The 23,892-nt window shown below is 37.4% G+C and overlaps 1 protein-coding gene and 1 pseudogene across 9 annotated transcripts; one reads left to right on the top strand and one right to left on the bottom strand.

Moving 5' to 3' along the window:
- Positions 1–2,323: 2,323 nt before the first annotated feature.
- On the bottom strand, positions 2,324–3,831 carry LOC148869555 (F-box/LRR-repeat protein 14 pseudogene; annotated as a pseudogene).
- Positions 3,832–11,712: 7,881 nt separating this feature from the next.
- Positions 11,713–22,921, top strand: LOC148869556 (uncharacterized). Of its 9 annotated transcripts, none has more exons than XM_088967345.1 (6): positions 11,713–12,254; positions 13,650–14,638; positions 15,187–15,300; positions 21,570–21,712; positions 22,357–22,467; positions 22,563–22,921. In XM_088967345.1, exons 2-6 carry the CDS (start codon positions 13,733–13,735, stop codon positions 22,642–22,644), a joined length of 1,356 nt encoding a protein of 451 aa, XP_088823471.1. In that variant the 5' UTR covers positions 11,713–12,254; positions 13,650–13,732; the 3' UTR covers positions 22,645–22,921. The 9 variants fall into 9 exon arrangements, with proteins under 9 accessions (XP_088823471.1, XP_088823473.1, XP_088823466.1 ...); XM_088967344.1 differs by having other exon boundaries at positions 11,956–12,440; XM_088967348.1 differs by lacking the exon at positions 15,187–15,300 and adding an exon at positions 12,408–12,465 and having other exon boundaries at positions 12,042–12,254.
- Positions 22,922–23,892: the final 971 nt, after the last annotated feature.

The following is a 23,892-nucleotide window of genomic DNA, read 5'->3' on the forward strand; positions in this document are numbered from 1 at the left end:
TCTATCATATCCATAGATCATTTGATATTTTTTTCTTCAAATATGATTTTTTGTTGATTTTTTTTTTGTAATTTTCAAAATTAAAACATATACTTTTTAATTATTAGACATTAATATCTTGTGTTGGATTATGTTATATGTTTTGAATTGAATTATTAAATATTGATGTGATTATAATTTTAATAAACATTGTTTAGATGTTCACGTATGTTTGACTATGATGCAGTTCCTCATAAATTCTATTAAAATATATTAATTTGATATATATATATATATATATATATATATATATATATATATATATATCTTATTAAAGCCTTATATTTAGTGTTGTTGATGTATTTTTATGTTCTATTGATGTTTTTATAGTGTTTCTATGCATATCTTAATTTTTCTACGCATCCGTATCCAAGGCGTATCTCGATACGTACCTTAAAATTGCTTTCCCAATATGTTAAGCGTATCCGATACTTTGAACCTTGCTCATGCTAGCTAGGAGTCAACAACGTTGAGCACTCTTTGGCTTGGGGGTGTTTTGGGAATTCTTTATAATATGAAAGTCAAGGTGTGGGTATCCACCCACAATGGTTTTCAAAACCAGATCAGATTGGAAAAATCGGGAACCGATCATACTTGAGCAGTCGAATTGTTGACCCAAACAACAGTTTTTGGTCATTTTTTATTTTATTTATTTTTTTGTTAGAACGGTTCATCCTTTCGAACCAGCATTCAAGACAAGAACCGGTCCCTAGAACGGTTCCTTGTCCGATGCAGTTTTAAAAACCTTGACACCCACATATATCCTTTTATAACCTCTCCATTTTAATATGTAAGTCAAGGTGTGGGTATCCACCTACCATGGTTTTCAAAACCGGATCAGATTGGAAAAATCGGGAAATGGTCAGATTCAACCGATCGAATTGTTGACCCAAACAACAGTTTTTGGTCATTTTTATTTTATTTATTTTTTTGCTAGAACGGGTCGTCCATTTGAACCAAATGATCAGACCATTCAACTTGAGAACCAGTCGCTAGAACGGTTTCACGTCCGGTCCGGTTTTAAAAACTTTAATCCCCACCCTTTTATAACCTCTCCATTTTAAATTTCAAATAGTTGTAACTTTTCTTTCAAAATAAAACATTGAGGTTGACAGGCAATTTGTTAATGGCTATTGAGTACTTTCAAGGTCGTTGAATCTTGGAGCAAAATGTCACTTTTCCTATACTACATCAGACGATCCAGATGAGGCAAAATTATGATTAAGAGCAGCGTTTCATGCACACCTGAATCAATAATGAGTCCTCTAACTCCTATATTTACTATTCTTTTCTTCTTTTCTGTAGCATTTCACGTAAGCATCATAACCAAGAGTTTCATCATCGTCAAATTCTTCAACCAAGAGATTGCTGAGATATTTTTCATTGTATTTGAAAACTTAAAATTAGGATTGAATAGGTGTGCAAGGAACAGAAGCTCATGCTATTCTGAATATATCTCAAGCCTAACTTTATAGAGTTGGGATCTACTATTACTTTGGCTGTAACAATGTTGACCATTAACAATAACCACTGTATGCCACTAGTCCTTAGCACATATATGTCCATCCATTAGCGCAAGTAGCCAATGTTAGAAGCAGATCCAGTCTCAACTTTTATAGGGCTCAAGGGTGAGGCCATGGAGTCTACTGAGTATATTAAAGAGGCAAAATTTCGATTCACAAGTACTTTGATAACCACTTATCAAGACTTGATCGAGTCTGTTATTTTAGTGTCCTAAGTATGTGAATTTTGAGGTCTCCCAGTGGTTTTATGGCAAGTACTTCCATAATTGACAACCCTCTTTTGTCACAATAGGATATTGTAATCTCCACTGAAATTTGCAACTCAAAAAGAAAAGGTTAACTGATCATTTGACAATTCACTGACGCAAAGAAAGCTTAACAATCTGTTGCTGTTGCCTTTGGAATTGGAGGCAAAAGGCTGGAGTATAATTATCAATTATATGATTCTCCAGAATCTCCATTTTGAGTACAATTCACAACGGAGAGAAAATAAAATGTGGGAATGCTTTTTTCACTTTCTGTATTTCAGGTAATCTAAGAGGGAATGGAATTGATACCCAAGTCCATTTCCATGAACCAGAAGCAACCTCAACATTTCTTTAGCTGATATGTGTTTATAAAAGAAGGAAGATGACAGGGCTAACAGTATGTGTACCCTCAGACACAGATTGTATTTATCACTATTGACAAAGAATACACTTGCAGAATTAGATGTGCATTCTTCACTATTAAAACTCAAATGTATGTAGATAAAAGTATATTGTAACTAGTAGGAACAAATGTGAAAAGAAGCTTCTGAGAAGACCAACAATTCATGTCTTAAATGAAAGAGAAGCTACAAGGCCCCAAAAGATACATCCATGTATTCTTTGGATCTCCCTTGTATGAAACAGACCTTGCAGCCCCTTGAACACCCTGCTGAGAAATACAAGGGCACTCCTCAACCGTTAACATTCCTAACTTGTGTGATCCCACAAGTGGCTTTAGCCCATTATCTGTCACATGTAAACACCTGACAATCTTTAGAAATCTCAAATGTGGGATTTGCCCCACAAATTGCAGCCCCTCATCACTGATCTCCTGGCATCTCACAAGCTCCAGGGTCTCCAGAAAGTGAGCTGAACACAGAGCTTTCATTCCATCGTCATGGAACATATAGACATTGTCAAGAATCAACACTCGGAGTGGGTACGTCTGGATTAGAGTGAGGATACCACTCAAGCTGAACAAAGAGGAGGAAGGGCATTTCCATTGACGGGTAAATGATATTTCAACTGATTCCAGCATTGGACAGTTCTGAGCCAATGCTTTCAGACTCTCATCTGTCAAGTGCATTAATGCAGTGTTTGGCATATAGTAGGGGGGTTTTAGAGGGAGATGGAGGGTGATAGACCGAAGGTTATTTGATTTCTGAGCTAAGCTCACAATGTCACTGTCCCCAACTCCAAGACATATCTGCAAGTCAAGCTTCTCTAATGCCCTGCACCTCCCCAATAAACAAGACAGCCCTCTTTCTGGATGGACAATGCAATAAGTCAAGCTGAGCTCCACCATATTCTCACAGGAAAGCCACTGCAGGTTCTTCTGTAAATCCGGACTTTGCGCTCTGTAGATGCTATATAGATTAGCCACAAACTGCAACCGTTTAAGTTTCTCCCAAGCAGCTCCAAGCTTAGCAAGATCTTCCTCCTCAATTGCATTGCAGAACTTAATTGATAGATCCTCTAGTGTCCCCACCATCCCAAGGTACTCGAGCCACTTAATTCCAGTCACATTCGAGCATTCGGTAAGGTGGAGGGTGATCAGATTCTTGCACCGCGCAACGATAAAAAATAGGCCTCTAGCAGTGATCCTTTCTGTAGACTCCAATCTCAAAGCTGTAAGCTTTGTGCAACAGCTTAAATAGCGGAGACCAAAATCGTTAATGGATTTACAGTGACTTAGAGTCAAGTCCACCAGAGAAGGACAGTGTTGAGAAAGTATGAGAAGGCCTTGATTACTCAATTGTATTCCGAATTGAGAACACCAACTAGAGTAATTAATCTCTACCTTCCTCAAGTTGGGGAATCGGTTGCAGAGAGAGATTAAAGCTTCAAATGCAGGTCCAGGGTGTAATCCACAACCGACCCTAAGTAATTCCCGCTGCTCTCTGTCAATGTTGTGCAGGCGTTTACATGCTAAAGAAGTGGAATTCCGGTCTGCGGTTTTCTTTAGCCTACCTAAAATCTCATAAACTAAGTGCTCTGGCAAATCCTCCATTGAAACCAAATTCTTCCTTCACAACATTGAATGGAATTAATTATGACCAAAGCCAGATTTTAACTCATGCAGGGTAAAAAACACGATGAGTGATTTCTATAAATAATGCTTACTATTTTTCTTTGCAAGTAAGAAGGAAAGTAGAATTCGAGAAAGGGACATAACATGCTTTCTGAATCCAATCTACATAAACTTTGTTTGAAAAATTAATCTATTTTTTATTCATAAAAAAAGAAAGTAATGTTTTTGTAAACTTTCATTCTAGTTTGCTAGTTTTTCCATCTCAAAAGGTAGAAATAAGAGATTTAGATCTAACAATATAAAGGCCAAAATCATCATTCAAATAAATTTCATTGCATAGAAGTGAGATAAAAATTAAAAATTTGGAAAGAACTTCGGTTGAGGAGGAAATAAAGAACGTGAACCCAAGAAAAGATTAGGGATAAGCAAACGGATAAAAAGACGCACCAAGTCTATAGCTGAAATAAATTAAACTAGAAGACTCGTGAGAACTCCCAACGAGGCAGCCGTGAAGATGTTTTCCTTTGATACCTTCCCCTGTATAAATGGTTATCTTCCTCTTTCCAAGAGTTCAAAACTGTTATTGGAGGACATATATATATACCATTGTCAAGAAGATTATCGAGGTTCTTGCTGGGATTTGGAGATTGGTTTGAATGCTCTCTTCTTTGTTGTGATGAACAGATTCAACTTGAAACCTGCAATACCACTTTCTACAATGAAAAATGAAAATTACGAGAGGAGAGACAGAGAGAGAGGGAGATAATCTTAGGTTTGAACTATCTATCACTCCATTGACGCCAGAGTGAGCAAGGTTTATACTTGTATATTCTTGATGAGATGTATATTTGTCAATGCATTACAGGTACAAGTACAAGTGTATATACATGAATTTAAATTTACAAATACGAAAATAGATAAAGCTATATATCTTCACTGTGGTGAGTGGGTAGGATCGTTAACTTCGGTTATCCTTCTTATCTTCACGTAAGTCGTAACCACCTCCTATCTTCACGCAATTAACGTCCTATCTTCATTTACCATGAGTTTCGTTTACTTAGTTATTTCATAGAATATATAGTATATCAGTTGCTGACCGGAGAGTGAGAGGGCACTCAAGGTCAAGGACGAAAAGCAAGGAAAACTAACCGGCTGGCCCTCTAGAGAGTAGTTAAAGTACTTGGTCTCGTGCAAAATTGATTTCAATATGCTCATTGTGAGCATGAAATAATGGGTTTTCTGTGAAATAAATTTCACTGACATGCCATATTTCAGTAGTTACCATAGCAAATCTACGGTATTCACTTTCAGTAAGTACTGGATCGAAAAATCATACCAGGTTTTTTGATGACCATGAAACGACATTATTACAAATGGAAAATTTTCCATCCCATCCCCATTCCCACTCGGATCATTTACATTAAGGCTTCGTTTGGAAATGATGCAAGTAAGTGTGAATGCAAATATGTAGAGTGTAAAACGTTCATATAAATTGTAAAGTTGGATTAGTTTTGCAACGACAAATTTACCTTCTTACCAAACAGACTTTTAGCTGTAATGGATGCAAACATGAATTTCAATAAAATATACGCCTTTTTTTTTATCTAAAACCTACTTGAATGTAAATTTACTTATTTTTATTGATGTACTTTTACAGCTTATTATCAATGTAAATATACATTGGTCTGTTATTTGCCAACGCATAAATGTAATGTTGCCAAACATGGGCAAAAGTGAACCAGAGTGCAAATTTACCTTGAACCAGGATTTATACTCCATTTGCATCGTTTCCAAACCGAGCCTAAATATATAATATATATTATGTATTATATCTATATATAAAATGCACATACATACATACATTGTTTTAAATTTGGGGTCAGGGATGAAAGTATGGTCTCTAGCTTGAATCAGTGTTGTTGCTGTTCCTAAAGGTTATTACTAGACTTGTTCATGGGTCGGGTAGCCTAATGGGTTAACTCCGCCTGACTCGTTGTATATCAAGCATTGACAAAGTTTTAATCCCATGGGCTCTTGCTCAGGTTCTAAACACTGGGCCTGACTATTTTCAGGCCAGGCACTCTACCTTTCCCAAATAAGCTTGGCTCAAGCTGACCTCAACCTGGCCTATATATATACTCTATATATTATAGGGATAAGTAGACTGCACTCCACCTCAGAAATCTGAAATTACAGTCCCTCCTATTCTATTAGTAGCCCCCTATAAATGGCATCCTGCCTATGGATTTGGCATCGATGCACGGTTAGGATTCATCCCACCTGTACAGTAGTTAAGATTTATGGGGTGAATTGAACAGTAAAAATCCCATTATTATAACTAATTAATGTATTTAAAATATACGTCCAAATCGGGCTTCAGTCTTTATATAAGATTAGACTTGGGTCTTGTCATTTTCCATTTATAAAGAGGCAAAGCATGGCCCAGCCCAATCCATTAACAGATCAATGTAATTATTACCCATAAACACACAATAGCCTTATAACCACCTTGGCATTTCTTGTCATCTGGGCAGCTCGTCCAATTTAAATCTGAGTATTCATGCAACTAGAAGTCATTAAGAGTCAACTATAATCCAAAATGCATTATATTTCTAGTGTCGAAAGATACAGTTAAGGATATCAAGAAGTCGGTTTTGGCATGGGTTTGCCTCAACCCAATCCGATATGACCCACCTTAAAATATATGATTTCCAAACCCAATCCAGCCCTATAGGGTTTAACTTGATACTGATCCATAGCATTTCAATTATATTTTGCTAACATGTTTTGAAGACCTAAAATTCATTAATTTAAGTTAGGAAATTGTTTTATAGAATTTAAGATGTCACTTTTCATATTAAAAAAAAATCAAAACCAACATATAAATAAATCTTAAACTTTAAAGTTATAGAGTTAAAAGTCAAAAAGTTACAAGAATACATTGTATATATGTAGGGTATCATGACTTATTGGTAGGGGTGGAGCCAGGGGTGGCGGAGCGGAGCCATGGCCCCCCCCCCCTATGCCTTCAAAATTCCCTTTAAATTTATTTAAGTTTCACTTGTATTTTAGCCCCTTTCATGTTTCCTATCTTTTGGCCCCCCTATCCATGTTTTTTTAGGTTCCCCTCAATAAAAAATCCTATCTCCGCCCTTGCCTGGTGGGCAAATCAGCCAAAACCCGAATCTGACCCGATTTGAATAATCAAAACTCTAACCTAACCCTATAGAATCGAGTCAAGCCGAATTTGCCATTTATTCACTGACATCCCTAGATACAATTAACAGATTACCAATGAAAAAAAAAGAAAAAGAGAAAACAGCCAGCCATTATGGGCCCCATGTATATCTTAACAGGGTTGTAATCCGATTGGATCCAGCAACAATCCAATACAGTCCGAATTTGAATTTAATTTACATTAATAAAATGACAAAAAATATTTTTTAATATAAATATAAAATATTAAATTTATTAATTATAAATACAATATTTTATAAAACGTGGATTATGTTTGGATCATCAGATGGCTTAAATCTGCATCCAATTAATACTTATTAATGGGATGCATATTTTATGATTTTGAGAGTCCACTGACATAAGGTATATCATATCTGCTAATTATGACATAATGAAATATTGGTCCCCACTAACCACAATTCTTCAGCAAGTGGAAGAATCCTCGTGAGATAGTGGTACAAAAGATCTTTAGAAGTGTAACAAGTGTCTACGGAAACACCATATCGGAGTGTATTCATACCGCAAGTTGCAGCTTACGTTGTATAAACGCTAGTCTATTGAAAAATTCTGCTGATGGAGGATCTTTTTTCCAGTTTTTTTATTTTTTTGGAGAGAGGGAAAGTTGGTCAATATGATTTTGGTTTTTATTTATCAAGAATTTTATGTTTTTTTTCTCAGATTTATGTGAGGAATAGGGAAAGTTTATTTTTTTGGGTATTACTTATCTGAGTAAGTGATACCAATCTCTTAGGTAGGTAAATAATTTTTCCACCTAAGGGAAAGTTGTCAATACTTGAATAGGACAAAAATATCCTTTTTAATAATGGATTTTTATGGTTAAAATGGCCATTACCTTATTTACATGTGAAATAAAAAAACATAGGTAAATAAGCAACAGGGTATTAAAGGTTTTGTTGCTGCTAAGTGCTAATTCAAAGCCTTGTTGATCCAAATGCTGAAGCTGTGTAGGCAGATGCATTGATCTTGCTTCCTGAATTCCCAACTCAATTTGCAAGCAATTAGTGTCACATTGTGAGGGACTCTCCTGTAATCTGCTCAATTTGCAAGTTTTAAGTGTCACATTGTGGGAGATTCTCAATCTGTAATCTGCCTCAATTAGACCTGGCAATTGGGTTGGGTCAAGACCCTTCTGGTTGATTTTGGGTTGGGTTAAATATAGGGTTAGGTTGTCAAATGCTAAACCCTAACCCTAAATGTTTGGGTTAAGGTTGTCCCATGGGTTAATTTGGGTCATCCCAAAAAATAACTGAAATTAAAAGAAAAAGAAAAAAAATTATATATAAAATATCAAAATAAAAAAAAATAATCTTAAAATTCCAAATATAAAATAAAAAATTTGAGCATTTAAGAATTTAAAGAATAAAGACTAAATATAAAAAATAAAAAAAAGGAAAATTCTAATAATGCATAAATAGTCCCAATTATCCTTTGCTTGTATTCATGGATCCTCTAACTTGATTGTACATCGTCTGGTTAGATCCAATTCGTAATCATATCCATTGGCGATGTGGTCTATTCACCTTTGGCATAACATCACTAAACCCACCAACTGGTGGTTGTTGTTGCAGAGACCTGACCTGAAGGACTAGTGAATCAAATATTGCTGCCATCAGGGCCATCAGGTCTGGGTGAGGTGGATTACCCCATTCTCTACCTCATGAAAAAAAAAATAACAAAACAAAAAGCCAATTGGAGTTACCTGATCTGTATATATCCAATAGGGTAATTTGGGTTTTTAAAAACATTTAATACATCACATAATCCCGGGAGTTTATAGAGTTTTTAGTAGTAAAAAGAAGGGATTACAATCTGACCCACCATGCCAGGGCTTGGCCATGCCCCACCCCAGTTGGGGTTATTATTGACTGGGGTTGGGTTTCGGGGAAACCCGAAACTCAAGTGACCAGGGACAGGGGTGGAGTGGTATTTGTTAGGGGTGTCAATGGATCAGTTTTGGGTTGGATTCCGTTTAAATCAAAATTTATTTGGATGGATTGGATGAACCAATAATATATATTGAATTTGAATGAATTGGATGGACTAATATGACATATTGGATTGGACTTAGTCCGTCCATAATGAATTTATATTCGATTGAGCCAATATCTGGTCCATTGATAGAAGATAAGAACACAGGTGTCAATTAGAGCTGTTCATAAGAAGGCCCAACTCGATCAAACCAACCAACCCGAACTGACCCAACCCGAATCGGCCAGGTTTTCATCAGCATGGGTCGGTTTCAGGTTGTGCAAATTCCTAAACCGATGATTCAGGTCGGTTTCAATTTTCACACAAGAAAACCGAAATCAACCCGAACTGAACCGACTTAGTTCCTAATTCAAACATGAAGTTCCAAAGCCCATTAGGGCACCTAGTTTTTGAATGGTTGCAAGAAACTCTGGATTAGTGAATAGTGATTAATGAACAACTTTTGTGATTAACTTTTCATTTAAATTTTATCATAGGAGATGGCTGAAATGATGTTCGATTTATGGCTGCTTTTAAAATTAGCAAGATTTTATCACAGGGATGAACTTAGAACCGAAACCAACCCAATCTGACTCAAACTGACCAGGTCGGTTTTACTTAACATTGGGTCGGTTTTGGTTTCTATGTCAGGTAACCCAACCAGGTCGGGTCGGTTGGAAAGATCATAGTAAACTGACCCAACCCGATCCATGAACAGCCCTAGTGTCAATAGACCAAGTTTGAGTTGAAATAAATCTTAATTAACAAGAATTTGAACATATTAAACAGTCTTTAGACCGATCCAAAATGATCTAAAACATTCATTGGACTAAATTAGACCAGGTCCATTTGTAATTGACTCACATTAAACTGGATCGGATTACACAAAATCCGTCCAATTGACACCCCTTGTATTTGTCCGCCTGCATTTAGTGACATTACCATTTCTACTTGAGACATTTGAAGAGACAATGCCATTTCATGTCAAAACATTTTACATGAAACTTGTTTGATTGGTACTTATATGCTGATTAAGCGTCAAATAAGTGCTTTCAGCAGTATGTGTGTGATATCACAACTGCTACTTAAAAGTTTTTAAATTAAATGCTTAATTTTCAATATTGACACCATTCTACCACCCTATTATATTGTTTCACATCCTATGGTCATATTTATGAATAAATGCTTTTTTGATGAATATTTGTTACTTTGGCTCCTCAACACAATGTAAGTGTCTCATCTAGTAATAATGATCAACTAGTCCTAACAAATATGGAACTTTGGCCCCTTTGTAACTTTCCTTTGTTAACTTTTTAGTCCAAACGATTAGGTACTTTTATTATCGGGGAAAGTTGATAAAACATAATAATTAATTTTTATGGGTAAAAATGTCATTGTATATTTTACCTTGAAATCAAAATAATATTAATAAGTTTATTTAGATAAAAATGCATTTTCCCAAGTAAAATGGCCTTTTATGAAAGGAGGGGCACTGAACAAGCTAATTAGTGCATTGGGCTTAGAAGAACATAAGAGTATGACTCCCGATCTCTTAACCACGAGAATTCTATCCATACTTATCCACAATAGACTACGCCCTGTAAATTGGGAACATCTCCCCCCTGCATAATATTATGTAGAGTTCTCGTGGGCAGTTGATTTGGATTCATAAGAGTGTTGGAGATGAATTCACATTGGCATCCCACATAACATCTCCCAGTGATAAGTACATCTCAATGCACACTGACATAAAGTATGTACACGTACATTTTATAAATAAAATTTGTATATATTTTCAATTAATTATACTCTTAAATTAGGTTGTAAAACTCAACCAATCCAACCAAGTCTGATTAAACTGGTATGAGCCAATGTAACCTAAGCCTGAGCCCAACTTGCTGAACTGTATCGGATTAAACTTGAATTGGCCTGCATTGATAAACTTGGACTTCAACTCTTGTTGGGCCAGGGCCGAACCCGTGGTTTGTACCTTTAGACTATGTTTAATTTGAAGGAAAATGTAGGGAATCCTTTCACAAACCTTGTATAGGTTTCTTTGCATTTTCCTTCCTTTCCCTACTTTTTCTTTCAAACCAAACACAGCCTTAAGGTTTGGCTTGGATTATGCAAAAAAAGGTCAAGTTGCAATTGCTACTAGCATTGGCATGAGTTTGTTTGTGATTTAAGGCTCGTTTGTTTGCGATACAAATGCTGAATCGGGGCATTTACGTACGTACCCTGATTCGCATTTATTTGATACGTAACAAAGTAATAATTATTAGAGAAAAATATATTTTTTTACAATTTTGTACATTGAGAAGAATACATTATTGTACCTATTTTTTTAATACAATTTTGTGTATAGTTTTTTTTTATCAAAATTAAGGTATTGAAACATAAGAAAGTTGGGACTGATGGACCCACACTTTACACCAATTTCAAAACAAACAAGATGATGTAAAAATGATTTAAAATGTGAACTATATTTGTAGTCATAAACTGAAAAAATTGGATAAACATGTAATGTATATTTACGTTTGCATTTCAATCAAACGCAGCAATTTTGTCTTTTCCCGCCCTGTTGCCGATGCGAGTAACAATTGCAATTTTGTCTTTTCCCGTGTTTGTATCCAATCTAATCTCCGACGTCCGAAAGGAGTGTGTAGACTATAGAGCAATGTATGGTGTCTGTCAGTCTGTCCGCTGCTCCTAGCTCCTGTGACTGCGAATGAGAGAGGTTGTTGACCTTTTTGAGTTTTGAGAGCGCACTTGCGCAGAAGACGCTCCCCGACACCGAATATCACGTAACATGCTCTTTGGTTTTTTAGTACAAAGAGCGTATATTTATCATCGACATAAAATGATAATTTTATTTAATTTTGAGATCAGAATTTGAAAGCAACCTCTGGCTCAGTCTAGGGTGGGTGATTATTCTCCATTATCATTCACCAATACTCAGCCTGAGCTAGTATTGTGTATTGAATTCTCATACAAGTATAGAAGAAGAAGAAGACAAGCTCTCTCTCTCTCTCCCCCTGTCTTTGTAACTCTGTAGGTTTTGGTGAGATGGGTTCGGGCAGCAGTCGGCTGGGCTCCAGCCATTCACGACCGCGAGACAACTGCGGGGAGAGGAGAAGACTATCGTCATTCATTTGCGGTGGCTTCTCTTCTGCTGCTTCGGCTGAGGTGATACTATCAGGAATCTGAAATGAAAAAAGAAAAAGAGAATATTTGCTATTCCATGATGAATTCTGGAGCTGTTTCAGCTGCTTCTATTGATTTTATTTTGTTTTCCTCTAATATATGAACCCTAACATGGATTCTTATGGTCGGAGGAAGGCCGGTTGACAAGGGAGATTGCCTCTCGTTTGGGTAAACTTTGTGGATTATGTTTTATGTATGTTTAATTATTCGTTTATTTGCTGAAATTCAATTGAGGCCTAGTTTTGGTGAAATTCGTTCATTTTTGAGTAATTTCAGGATGGATTTGACTTGGCTGGAAGGATATTATGTGCAGTTACGGGGATTTTCATTAATAATGTTCTGGGGATTTGTATATTGGGTCCTGTTATCCTCCAGAGTCCATTTGATGGTTAATTTTTGTTCCGCGAATATAGGTCATTCATCACTGTTCTATTGACTTCGAAGCTAAGAATCGTCAATTATATGCTCTTATGTTAGAAGTAAAATCTATGTAAATATGAATACCGTTTTCATGCATACAGAATCTTTGTGTATATTTATAATCTTTCGAATGTTCTTAGCTGTTCTCTGTGTGCCTGGGCTATTGCTAGCTTTGAGCTGATCTCTGCCTTCTTTATGGAGCCTAGTATTCCTATACTCTTGACTTCTTTATTGGGTGATACAGCCTAAGCCATAGTTGGATGCTTAACTTTATCTTAGGTGGTTCACAAGGATTTGGTATACTATTCTTTTGCAATGAAACTTATCCTTTTCTCAAAAACTTTGTCATAGGTATAACAAAGGTGTTCCATTGAAGTGGCACACTCAATGGAATTAGCTTTACATGATCAGTGAGATCAGTCATTTCCACCTTTCCAGTTGCTAAATGAGTAGAATTGTATTCTAAGGCATTATACTAAACTTAAAGCCTGAAATTGAATTATAAAAGTCTTCTTAATCGGTAAAGCTTGAATTAGAAATACAAAGTAAAAAAATATGTGCTATGATTAGAACCTTTTTTATGGTACAATGGTCAAAATCATGAGTAATATAATTAAGGTAATTCTGGCCTTTCAGGAGAGAAAGTGAACAATACTTCCAATGAATTTTAGTATGTTGGACAAATGTGCTTATTTTATTTGACCTGAAGTAATATTCCAAGTTCAATAGGAACAGGATAGATTCATTTTTAAGCAATGTTGGTTGCAACATGATGGTCAGTTGTTATGAAGGTTGACAATGAAGTGCTTTTATTTGCTTGTTCAATAAATTATTAGTTTCCTACCAACAATATCTCATTCTATGCATGTCTGTTTTTTGTAATTTATTGCATTCTATGCCTGGTGATGTCAAACGCGGTGGAAAATGAGATTGACATTTCTGATTCTTTATCTGCAGATCGGAGATTATCCAGCCGAATTACTCACTAATTCTCAAGGAGTCATGGTCCTGTTTCTAGCGGTGAACTTCAATGCTCAAGAATGAAATCTTCTTCAATCATTGATGCAGTAACTGAGTGTTCCAGCTCCAAGACTGAAGATGGGACATGTGGAATGTCATCTGAAAGCAGTAATGGTCCCAGTAAGAACTTCTGTATGGAACATGCTTCAAGAAGCATTGGAGCTAGTAATAATGTTAAAAACTTTACCAAGAGCAAGGAGTTGGTTCCTTGTCAGGTTAAAGCTGATAGTAATCCCATAGATGTGGCTAGCACCTCATTTAAAGGGCAGCAATCTGTGGATTTAGTCTCTGTAAATGTAGGGAATAGTTTAGATGCGATTGTGGAGGTTGATGATTCTAAAGATGAGATTGAATCTTGTATATGCACGGAGAGGACATGTTCAAGTAGTACCGCTCATCAGGAATTTGGAGATTCATCTGCAGATGTTACACCATCTGTTGGAAATTCTACAGGCGAAGTTCTGGGTGTCCATGATTCTGATGCAGATTCTGTTCATGTTGTTTCTGATTCACCAGTTGCCTTGCAATCACTAGGAGACGATAGTCCTCATGAGGCAGCACTGCTAGGTCTGGGATTCCCACTGCCAGGTAGGCACCAACAAAGAACTGGAAGTGTTCTTCATGTTGATATGGTGAGTATTTCTTCCAACTTCTTATCTAGTAGTTCCGGGGATATAAATAACCGTGATGCAAGAAGAAACAATAGGAGACTGTTTTGGGATGCATTTTCCAGACAAAGTTCTAGAAGGCATATTGATTCCCCAACCATAGTTTTCTCAACCGAAGATGCTGACGATCTGGGATCTCCCAACAGATGGCTACTTGACTTTAGTGGTGATCTCTTTGAGGATGGGCTTGGAGGTGATTTGGGATACCTGGGCAGAAGCCATGGAATTTATCAACACAGATGGAATTCAGAACCTGAGGTGATCTTTTCTCTAGTCTATTTTTCTTGTTCTGCAAGTGATTTGACTTTTATCCTGGCAAACTAGAAAGCTACCATCATCTAGGATGTTAAGATCATACTTGAGAGGTATGGGCTACTTTTGAACCAACGGGATACAACTAGTTCCAGTTCAGCCGCAAGTGGACAACAAGGTACAGGTGGCACTGGTGGAGCTCACTCTACCTCCTTTGCTCACATAGGTATTTCACACGTCACTGCAAATTATGTTTCCACTTCAGGTAAGGAGGGACCTTCTTGAATTATAGATTTTGGAGCCTCAGAGCACATGACCCATAGCTCCACTATTTTTTTCCTCTTACCAGCTCTGTTCTGGCGGAGATAAGGTCTCCACAGCTAATGATCCCATGTTCCTATTGCTGGGAAGGGATCTGTCAAGATTAATGATTCTATTTGTTTACCCTTTGTCCTTTATGTTCCTAGATTGAACACTAATTGTTATCTGTTAGTAGTTTGACTAAGAATTTGAACTGGTCAGTAATTTTTTCTCCTGAACGTTGTATTTTGCAGGATCTGGATTCAAAGAGGACAATTGGGAGTGGTCGTGAAGTGAATGGAATTTACCTCCTGGATGTTCCCCCTCACCAGAGTCATCATGTTAGCAGGGACAGCGAGTCAGGATCTGTGAGTCAGATTATGCTTCGGCATAATCGTTTGGGCCATTTGTCTTTTTCTTCTTTGAGTTCTTTGTTTCCAAAACTTTTTGAGTCTGTTAGTCTGTCAAGTCTGGAGTGTGAAGGTTGTCAACTTGGAAAGCATTGTAGACATTCTTTTAAACCTAGTAATAAAAGATGCTCTTCTTCTTTTGATGTTATTCATTCGGATATGTGGGGTCCTTACCATGTTCCTTCTATGGGAGGCTATCGCTATTTTCTCCTATTTGTGGATGATTTCTCTCGATACTCTTGGATTTACCTGATGAAATCCCGTGATGAAGTATCATCTTTGGTGAGGCAATTTCATCAGATGGTACTAACATAGTTTGGAACAAGAATAAAGGTGTTCAGATCTGACAATGCTAGGGAATATTTTGAAAGACATCTTGCTTCGTATTTGTTAGAATATGGTATTGTCCATCAGAGCAGCTGCTCATACAATCCACAACAGAATGGTGTTGCAGAAAGGAAGAACAAACACATTGTTGAGACCGCAAGAAGCATAATGATCACATCTACAATTTCGATTTGGTTTTTGGGTGATGTAGTTCTCACAGTAGTATATCTGATTAATAGGGTGCCTTCTCGTATACTTGGATTCAACACTCCATTCAGCCTTCTTTTTCCTCAGGGGGAGATGTTTCATGTTCCTCTCAGGGTGTTTGGGTGTGTTTGCTTTGCACACATCCTTGGTCCTCACCACTCGAAGCTTGATCCCAAGGCAAAGAAGTGTGTCTTCCTTGGATATGCAGATAATCAGAAAGAGTGCTGCTGCTATGATCTAGTCTCCGGGAACCGATATGTTACCATGGATGTCACCCTTTTTGAATCCACGTACTTCTTTCCACATAATCCTTCTTAGGAGGAGTGTTTTGGGGAAGTAAGTCAGTAGTCTATCCCTCTCCAGTTCTAGTCCCTGTGTCACCTCCTGTGCTTGACCACCACCCGGTGCCACCTCCTTTGCGCTCTGTTTCTCAGCATTACTCACGACAGAGACTTCACAAGGCGGTTGATTCCACTACAACAGAACTCACACCACTTCCTGTTGATCCCTTGGAGACTCTAGATTCGGCTGATATGGATTCAAGTATTCCTCTTGAACCCGTTACTATTTCAGTTCCCATTGATCCTACTAACTCTGTTATAGATAACCTTGATCTCCCTATTGCTCTTAGAAAAGGGAAGAGAAAGTGTACTGCTCATTGTATTTCATAGTACTTATCCTACAATGGTCTTTCTCCTTCCTACTGTGCTTTTCTCTCTTCTCTTGATTCAGTGTCTATAGTGTTTTTCTCTCTTCTCTTGATTCAGTGTCTATAACCAAGGGTGTTAGTGAGGCTCTCTTCAAACCAGAGTGGAAGACAATTATGCAGGAAGAGATGGAAATTTGATTAAGAATTAGACATGGGACATTGTGGACCTACCAAAAGGCAAGGAGACAGTTGGATGCATATGAGTTTACATAGTAAAATATAAGGCAGATGGAAGTATAGAGAGGTACAAGGCAAGAATTGTTGCAAAAGGATACACACAGACCTATGGCATTGATTATTTAGAGACTTTTGCGCTAGTTGCAAAGATGACCTCCGTTCGGATACTCCTTTCCCTTGTTGCCTCATACTCTTGGCCCTTGTTTCAACTGGATGTGAAGAATGCTTTCCTAAATGGGGATCTGCAAGAAGTGTATATGGATCTTCCTGTTGGTTTCTACAATGATACTGAAAAGGGAAAGGTATGCAAGCTTAAGAAGTCACTATATGGCTTGAAAGAATCTCCTAGAGCATGGTTTGACAGATTCAGAAAGGCCTTGATTGATTTTGGCTACACTCAAACTCAATCCGATCACACTTTGTTTGTGAAGCACATGGGATCTTTGGTGTCAGTCCTAATTGTTTATGTGGATGATATTGTTGTCACTGGGAATGATCTGAGTGAGATTGATAGACTGAAGAGGAACCTGCATAAGGAATTTGAAATTAAGGATCTTGGAGAACTGAGATACTTCTTAGGCATTGAAGTTGCAAGATTGAAACATGGAATTTTTATCTCTCAAAGAAAGTATGTCTTGGACCTTCTTCAAGAGACAGGGAAGTTTGGAACAAAGGCAATTAGCACCCCTATTGATCAAAACCATAGAATCAGTGCAACAGAAGGTGAACCAGTAAAGGACATTGGGAGATATTAGAGACTTGTGGGTCGGCTATTATACTTGTGTATGACAAGACCAGACATCTCCTATGCAATGAGTGTAGTAAGTCAATACATGCATGCCCCACGAGTCTAGCATTGGGAGGCAGTTGACAGGATCCTTGCTTATCTGAAGGGACATCTAGACAGAGGCATATTGTTTATGATCATGGACAACTGAAACTAGAGGCTTATACAAATGCCGATTGGGCAGGATGCCTTGATGTCAGGAGATCAACTTCAGGAGTGTGCACCCTAGTTGGGGGTAACCTAGTCTAATGGAAGACTAAGAAACATACAGTGGTGGCAAGATCAAGTGTTGAAGCCGAATACAGGGCCATGGCACATGGAGTTTCAAAACTTCTCTGGATTCGTTTTCTGTTAGAAGAAATTGGTGTACAGGCAGAAGAACTCATGATGCTATATTTTGATAACCAGGCAACAATTAACATTGCCCATAACCCAGTCCAGCATGACCGAACTAAGCACATTGAAGTGGATAGACATTTTATCAGAGAAATGATAACTTATGGAGAAGTCTGTCTTCCATACATTGCTTCTGATCTGCAGCTCGCTGATGTTCTCACAAAGGGTGTTGCAAAGAACAAGCTGGAGCATGATCTACGCAAGTTGGGAATGTGTGACATTTACTCCCAACTTGAGGGGGAGTGTTGAGTGGCCCGGTTTGTTTTGTTGAGTGGCCTGGTTTGTCTTTAGTTTGTTTTATTTAATTAGGAAGTTGTTGGGCCTTTGGCCCATTAGTTTTTTATTTTTTTAAAGTTGTGACTATTCAGTTTTAGTAACCGCCCTACTAAGGGCATCCTTGTAATATCTCATCTTTAAGTTAAATATAAATATAATGAGGGGCTGGCAGCTAAGGTTAAGTTCCTCATAATCCTAGTTGACCCCCTACTCTTTTCTTCTCTTTCCCTCTCTACTGCTGAAATCTTCATCTTCCTCTTTCTTTCACAAGAAGCTTGACCGAATCAGCAAATAGTGATCTCTACCGAGTAAAATAAGAGTATGCAAGTTCAAATCATACTAGCCCACTTATATGATATTGTGGGAATATTCTTTTTTTTTTTATCAGTAAAAACAGAGAAAGCTTTATTGATATAGAAGAAATTAACAATGGAGAGCAGCCTTGGCTACCCTTGTAACAATAACAGGAGAAAACAGAAAGACAAACCCAGAGTTTGCTATTTAGAATTACAACCATGCCCAAAAAGTCTGTTCTCTTCTAACCCTTTGTTTTGCTAATTGATCTGCCAAATTGCTTGCCAACCTTGGAACCCACTGGATTGATATTTGCATATCTTTTGACAGATTTCTGAATTTCTTTATCTCCTTTCTGAACCACTAAGGACTCTTTTCCTCTCCTCTCAACCAGCTTAGGGTCACTTTAGACTTCCTTTCGATTATCAATTTCTTAATGCCTAACTCCAATGCTTTTTGTAAGCCATACAAACTGCTTCCAACTCAGCTCTTATGTAATTCCGTTACCCAATTGATCCCGAGAACAACCCCAAGGTTTCTCCCTTAACATTTCTTAACACTCCTATTTCAGAAAGGCCTGAATTACCAACGCTGCTCCTGTCAACATTCAGCTTAAGGAAATCATGTGTTGGTGGATCCCACTGTTGCAGAAGTTTTCTCTTGGAGGAGGAGGAGCCTGCAATCACCCTCCACTTTCTGAGTAAATCATCAACAGTAAATTCAGAGAACAAATTCACTGTTTTTACCCAATGCACTACTTTCACCAGCACACAGTCAAGCACAAACTCTACACTTCTTTCCTTCTCTTTGAATATTCTGAGGTTTCTTTCTTCCCCAAATTGTCCATAATACGGCAGCCCTTGTGCATCTCCACATAATCCTCTCCCTTTTTCTTGGCCACCTAAAGGTAGATGGATCAAAAAGCCTATCCAAACTTTTCGGAGTAGTCCACCTGCAACCAAAAAGTGCAAAACCAAATATGACCTGCAAAGGGGCAAGAAATGAAAAGATGAAAGGCAGATCAACCGTCTAAATTGCACAAGATACACCTGTTTGGAGAGAGTCACCAACCAGGTCTTTTCCTTTGCAGCATGTTGCATGTGTTGATTGCACCATGGCTTAGGAATATTCTTTATTTTTGTCTAGTGAAGTTATAATAAAAAATTATATGATATTTGGGGTCCAACACATCCCCAATCAGATCCTTAATCATCCTTAGATATGCTACCAGAGTTCTGGGATGAAATTTGGTAGGATAAAAAGGGTGATGATCTATAAAGGCTTATGAGAGCAATTGGGGATGGTTTAGCATTCGAGTGGTCTCTTTAGTTGGTTTTAAGTTCAAGTCTAGAGTTTAGATGTTGTTGGGATTTTGTTGATTGTTGCCTGTTGGGGGTTGGTTTTTGGTTCTGGTTTTGAGAGGTTGTATATTATGCCTTAGGGTTGATTTTACAATAGAATTAGTAGGGGGTCAATGTTTTATGGAATGGTTCAGTTTGCACTCTGCATTTTAGTTCGGTGAGGTTGTTTTGCATTTTGGTTGGCATGTTGAGGGTTTGGTGTTGGGTTTATTATTTCTTCCCTTGGGTTACTTCTGGTCACCTTTCTTGTAATTTCTTTTTTCTTCTAATGAAAATTTCATTTTACTACAAAAAGAAGTTTGAAATAGGAAAACTTTGGTGTTTTATTTAAATTAAAAAAAAAAGAACATACTTGGATCAATTTCAGTCCTTAGGGGTTAGGGGTGCTGAATGAACTTGTTGACTGATTAGCTTGTGGGATATTGATGGCTATATAGGCTGCATGTAGAATCAAGGAAGATGCAAAGAAGTAGAGAGAACCCCAAATCACTCAATGGAGACCTAGAATCACTCTAGGGTGTAGGAACCACTACCACTTTTAGCATAAAGTTGTAAGAATCTATATAAACTCAATTCATTGATGTCGAAAACATTCCATACATATTTATGGACTGTAGACCAATAAAAATTCTAGTAGAATTAAGAAGCAAAAGATTACAGTATTGAGTATTGTCACTATATTACTCTTAGAAAATTCAACAACTCCTAAACATCTCATGCAATGACGGGGGGAAATTTAAATGTAAACCAACTACTATTGGCACATCGAACCCAATGGCTGGGAGACAAAAATTAAATTACCAGTTCAGCCCAAATTACAAAGTACCATATCATGCTATATCAGGACCTGTTGTAAGGCCTTCTAGAGTAGGTCTTATGAAGTGTTGATTGATCCCTGTTGTAAGCCTTTCTCCAATTTTTGCTTCACTTACATGAATTGATTCACCAATTCTAATTTCTAGTCTTGCCACTTAAGCTGATTTAGCAAATTACTGAGGAGCAATATCAGGTGGTATTTGGTAAGAGGAATTGATTCACCAATTCTGATTTCTCATCTTGCCACTTAAGCTGATTTAGCAAATTACTGAGAAATCGCATTTGGTAAGGTGGTTTCTCAAGAATCAGATGAGGAACCAATCTCTCTTGATTTTCATGTTTAGGGGCAAGTCTTGAAGTTGAAGACAAAGGCTTCCTGGAATTTTTTTTGTGGGGTTGGGGGGTGGGGGGGCTAGATTCTCGAAATTACATTGGTTGTGACGTGTTCGTGCCAATAATATGCGAACACCCACACTAAATTTTTGGAGAGATTGCTATGTCAGCACTATTTCTACCAAACATGTTTTTTCTAGGGTAATTGATGATTCCCCAAATGCCTCAAAATTGGTGATTCCTGAGGAAGCAATTTTGAGGAATCGATTTCTTTTACCAAACACCATCTCTGAACACCCCTTCAGTTTGCAAACCGAGATCTGGCTTGTGCAGAACTGCACTGTGCTAACCTACCACATGGTATCATTAAATTGGGTTAATTGTATTGAGGATGACTTTTGGATGCCTACTTATATTGGAGAAACTTAAAATTAGGTTTATGATGTTTTTGTTGACTACCATCAAATGATATAATTATATTCCTTTTCCATCAGTCTGGGTTCTCACTATTATTAGTTTCTTTGTCTCTTTCTATGATACACAGGTCTTGGATGAAATTCATCGCCAGCCTGTTCCACTTTCACTATCAATGGTTTCGGTCCCAGCCCCCGAGTCTGTTGTCAACTCCTTTCCTCTTAAGAGTCACAAAAAGGCTAACACAGCTGAAAATGGAGCCGATGTGGAACAGTAAGTTTGTGGATTTATTAATTTTGAAGCATTATGAGACCATGGTTCCTCATAAAAGAGAAACTACAATATCAGGCTGAGGCAGGCTGGAATCCAATATGGATGGTAGTTTTTGGTGGGAAGCATGTGAGGCAAATGCACTTCTCACAGTGTTAATTTAGGTGCAAATCTGGGCTGGAATTGATTGTTCACAATATCATATCGACTGATGGGTGCATGGAAAGCATGCTTGGAGATGATTCCAAGTTGGGGCATTTTAGGAAAATCAGTTTTTGCATGTTGCACATTAGAGTAATTAATGTGCTTCTAAAGGGAAGTCTTCTTGCAGCAATAGAAGGCTATATTACTCGAAGGTGCAGTATATTTTTAGATGTTGTGATTGAGAAAGGAACCATAAGATGTTACAAATTTTAGGGAGACCCATTTTTAGCAAGCTGATGGTATTTCTGCAAAGTAATTAATGAACTCCACCTAATAAGTAATAATTTTTTACCTTAACCATCATCTAAATAAGGGTAACTTAGCTTATTGCTATGTTAAACAAAAACAACTATATGGTTGTCATTCTTTTTGATTCTATGTTCTGTAATTCTCACTTAGCATCGTGACTTATTGTATTCTGTTAAAAAATAAATGCGATGCAGGTGCTACATTTGTCTGGCTGAATACGAGGAAGGGGATAAAATAAGAGTTCTACCCTGCCATCATGAATATCATATGCAATGCATAGATAAATGGCTCAAAGAAATTCACAGGTACTGTGTACTGTCATCACCATCACCACCTTTCCCCCCTGTCTTTAAATTTTTCTAATGGTGCCTTCCGTCTATTTCCTGTGCTGCTGTTTCAGTGTGTGTCCTCTCTGCCGAGGAGACGTTTGTGAGGGGGTCACTGAGGGATCTGCTTCAAACTCACAAGTCTCTTTTCTTTGAAGACAAATTGTACATATACACATGTTAATAGTGTATCTTTGCTCTTAAAAGTTTTGAGTGCCCCTTAAAGAAATTGCAGTAATAACATCTGCATTTTTATTTTAGCAGTATTCATGTCTTGTAGCATCTTTATCTTTACCAAGAGATAAAAGCCAAAGAATACTGTAGCATCTTTACTGTCAAATCATCAGCCCTGTAAATTTTGGTTGTTTTTGGTACAATTGTTGTTTCTACCTGAAACGTTTTAGGTTGATAAATGAAATGTGTTATTGCATCACATTTTGAGAGCTACTTCATCCAACATGATTTAGAGGGTGTTTGGTTCTGTTTATGCTTATGGGTGGACGTCTATTTGTGTTTTTTCACTTTAAACGTTTCCTATGTTTGTTGTTTGGTTGAGTTTCACTTCAAACGTTTTTTATTCTCCATCTCAGATTAATACCCATTAAAGTGTGACACATCTGCATTTGGTTTCAAGAAACATTGGGCATTGGGGGAGACAAGAATTTGGCATTTCCCCAAATGCCCTATGCACAAAAATCAAAGCATTTCAGTTTTTACCATTTATTTGATAAACAGTGAAACCAAAATAGTTAATTCATTTTGCTTCATATGCAATAAACACTAATGCCTATGTGGTGCTGGTGTGGTGGCATTTTTTCAATAAACACCAATAGAACCAAACATATACTTAGATTCCATTCTCTAGCAATTTGACTTTTCGCCTGTTTCAGCTATTAAACCGCCAAAAAATATCATAGAGAAGCAATAATGATACAAATATATCCTTTGTAATATTCACTTAAGAGGTTTCTCCACTTGTATGGTCTGTTACTCCACGTGGACAATTTGTTACTACAAATTGATTTTAGTTAGGGTTGTTCATGGGTCGGGTTGGGTTGATTTATTGATGTTTTTCCAACCGACCCAACCTGGTCGGGTTACCTGAAATTGAAACCGAAATTGACCCTGTGTTAAGCAAAATTGACTTGATCGGTTTGAGTCGGTTTGGGTTGGTTTCGGTTCTACGTAGTGGTGAGTTAGTTGCTATTCATTTCTGGCTCTACATTCCCAAAGGAAACCGACATTTCCTTAATGTTTTGTGGCCTATCCATGGATCCAGATTTTGTGGAGGGAGCAGAGTTTGAGAGTACTATTTGCTGGAGTAAGATTTCAATCTTTAGGAAACTATATATTGGATGGATCAAACTATCAAAGTCGGCCGGATCCAACAAAAGCTAAGAAGAT

This window comes from Nelumbo lutea, chromosome 2 (genome assembly GCF_056320005.1).
Source record: "Nelumbo lutea isolate HS-2025 chromosome 2, American lotus-T2T, whole genome shotgun sequence".
Classification (NCBI taxonomy): Eukaryota; Viridiplantae; Streptophyta; class Magnoliopsida; order Proteales; family Nelumbonaceae; genus Nelumbo; species Nelumbo lutea.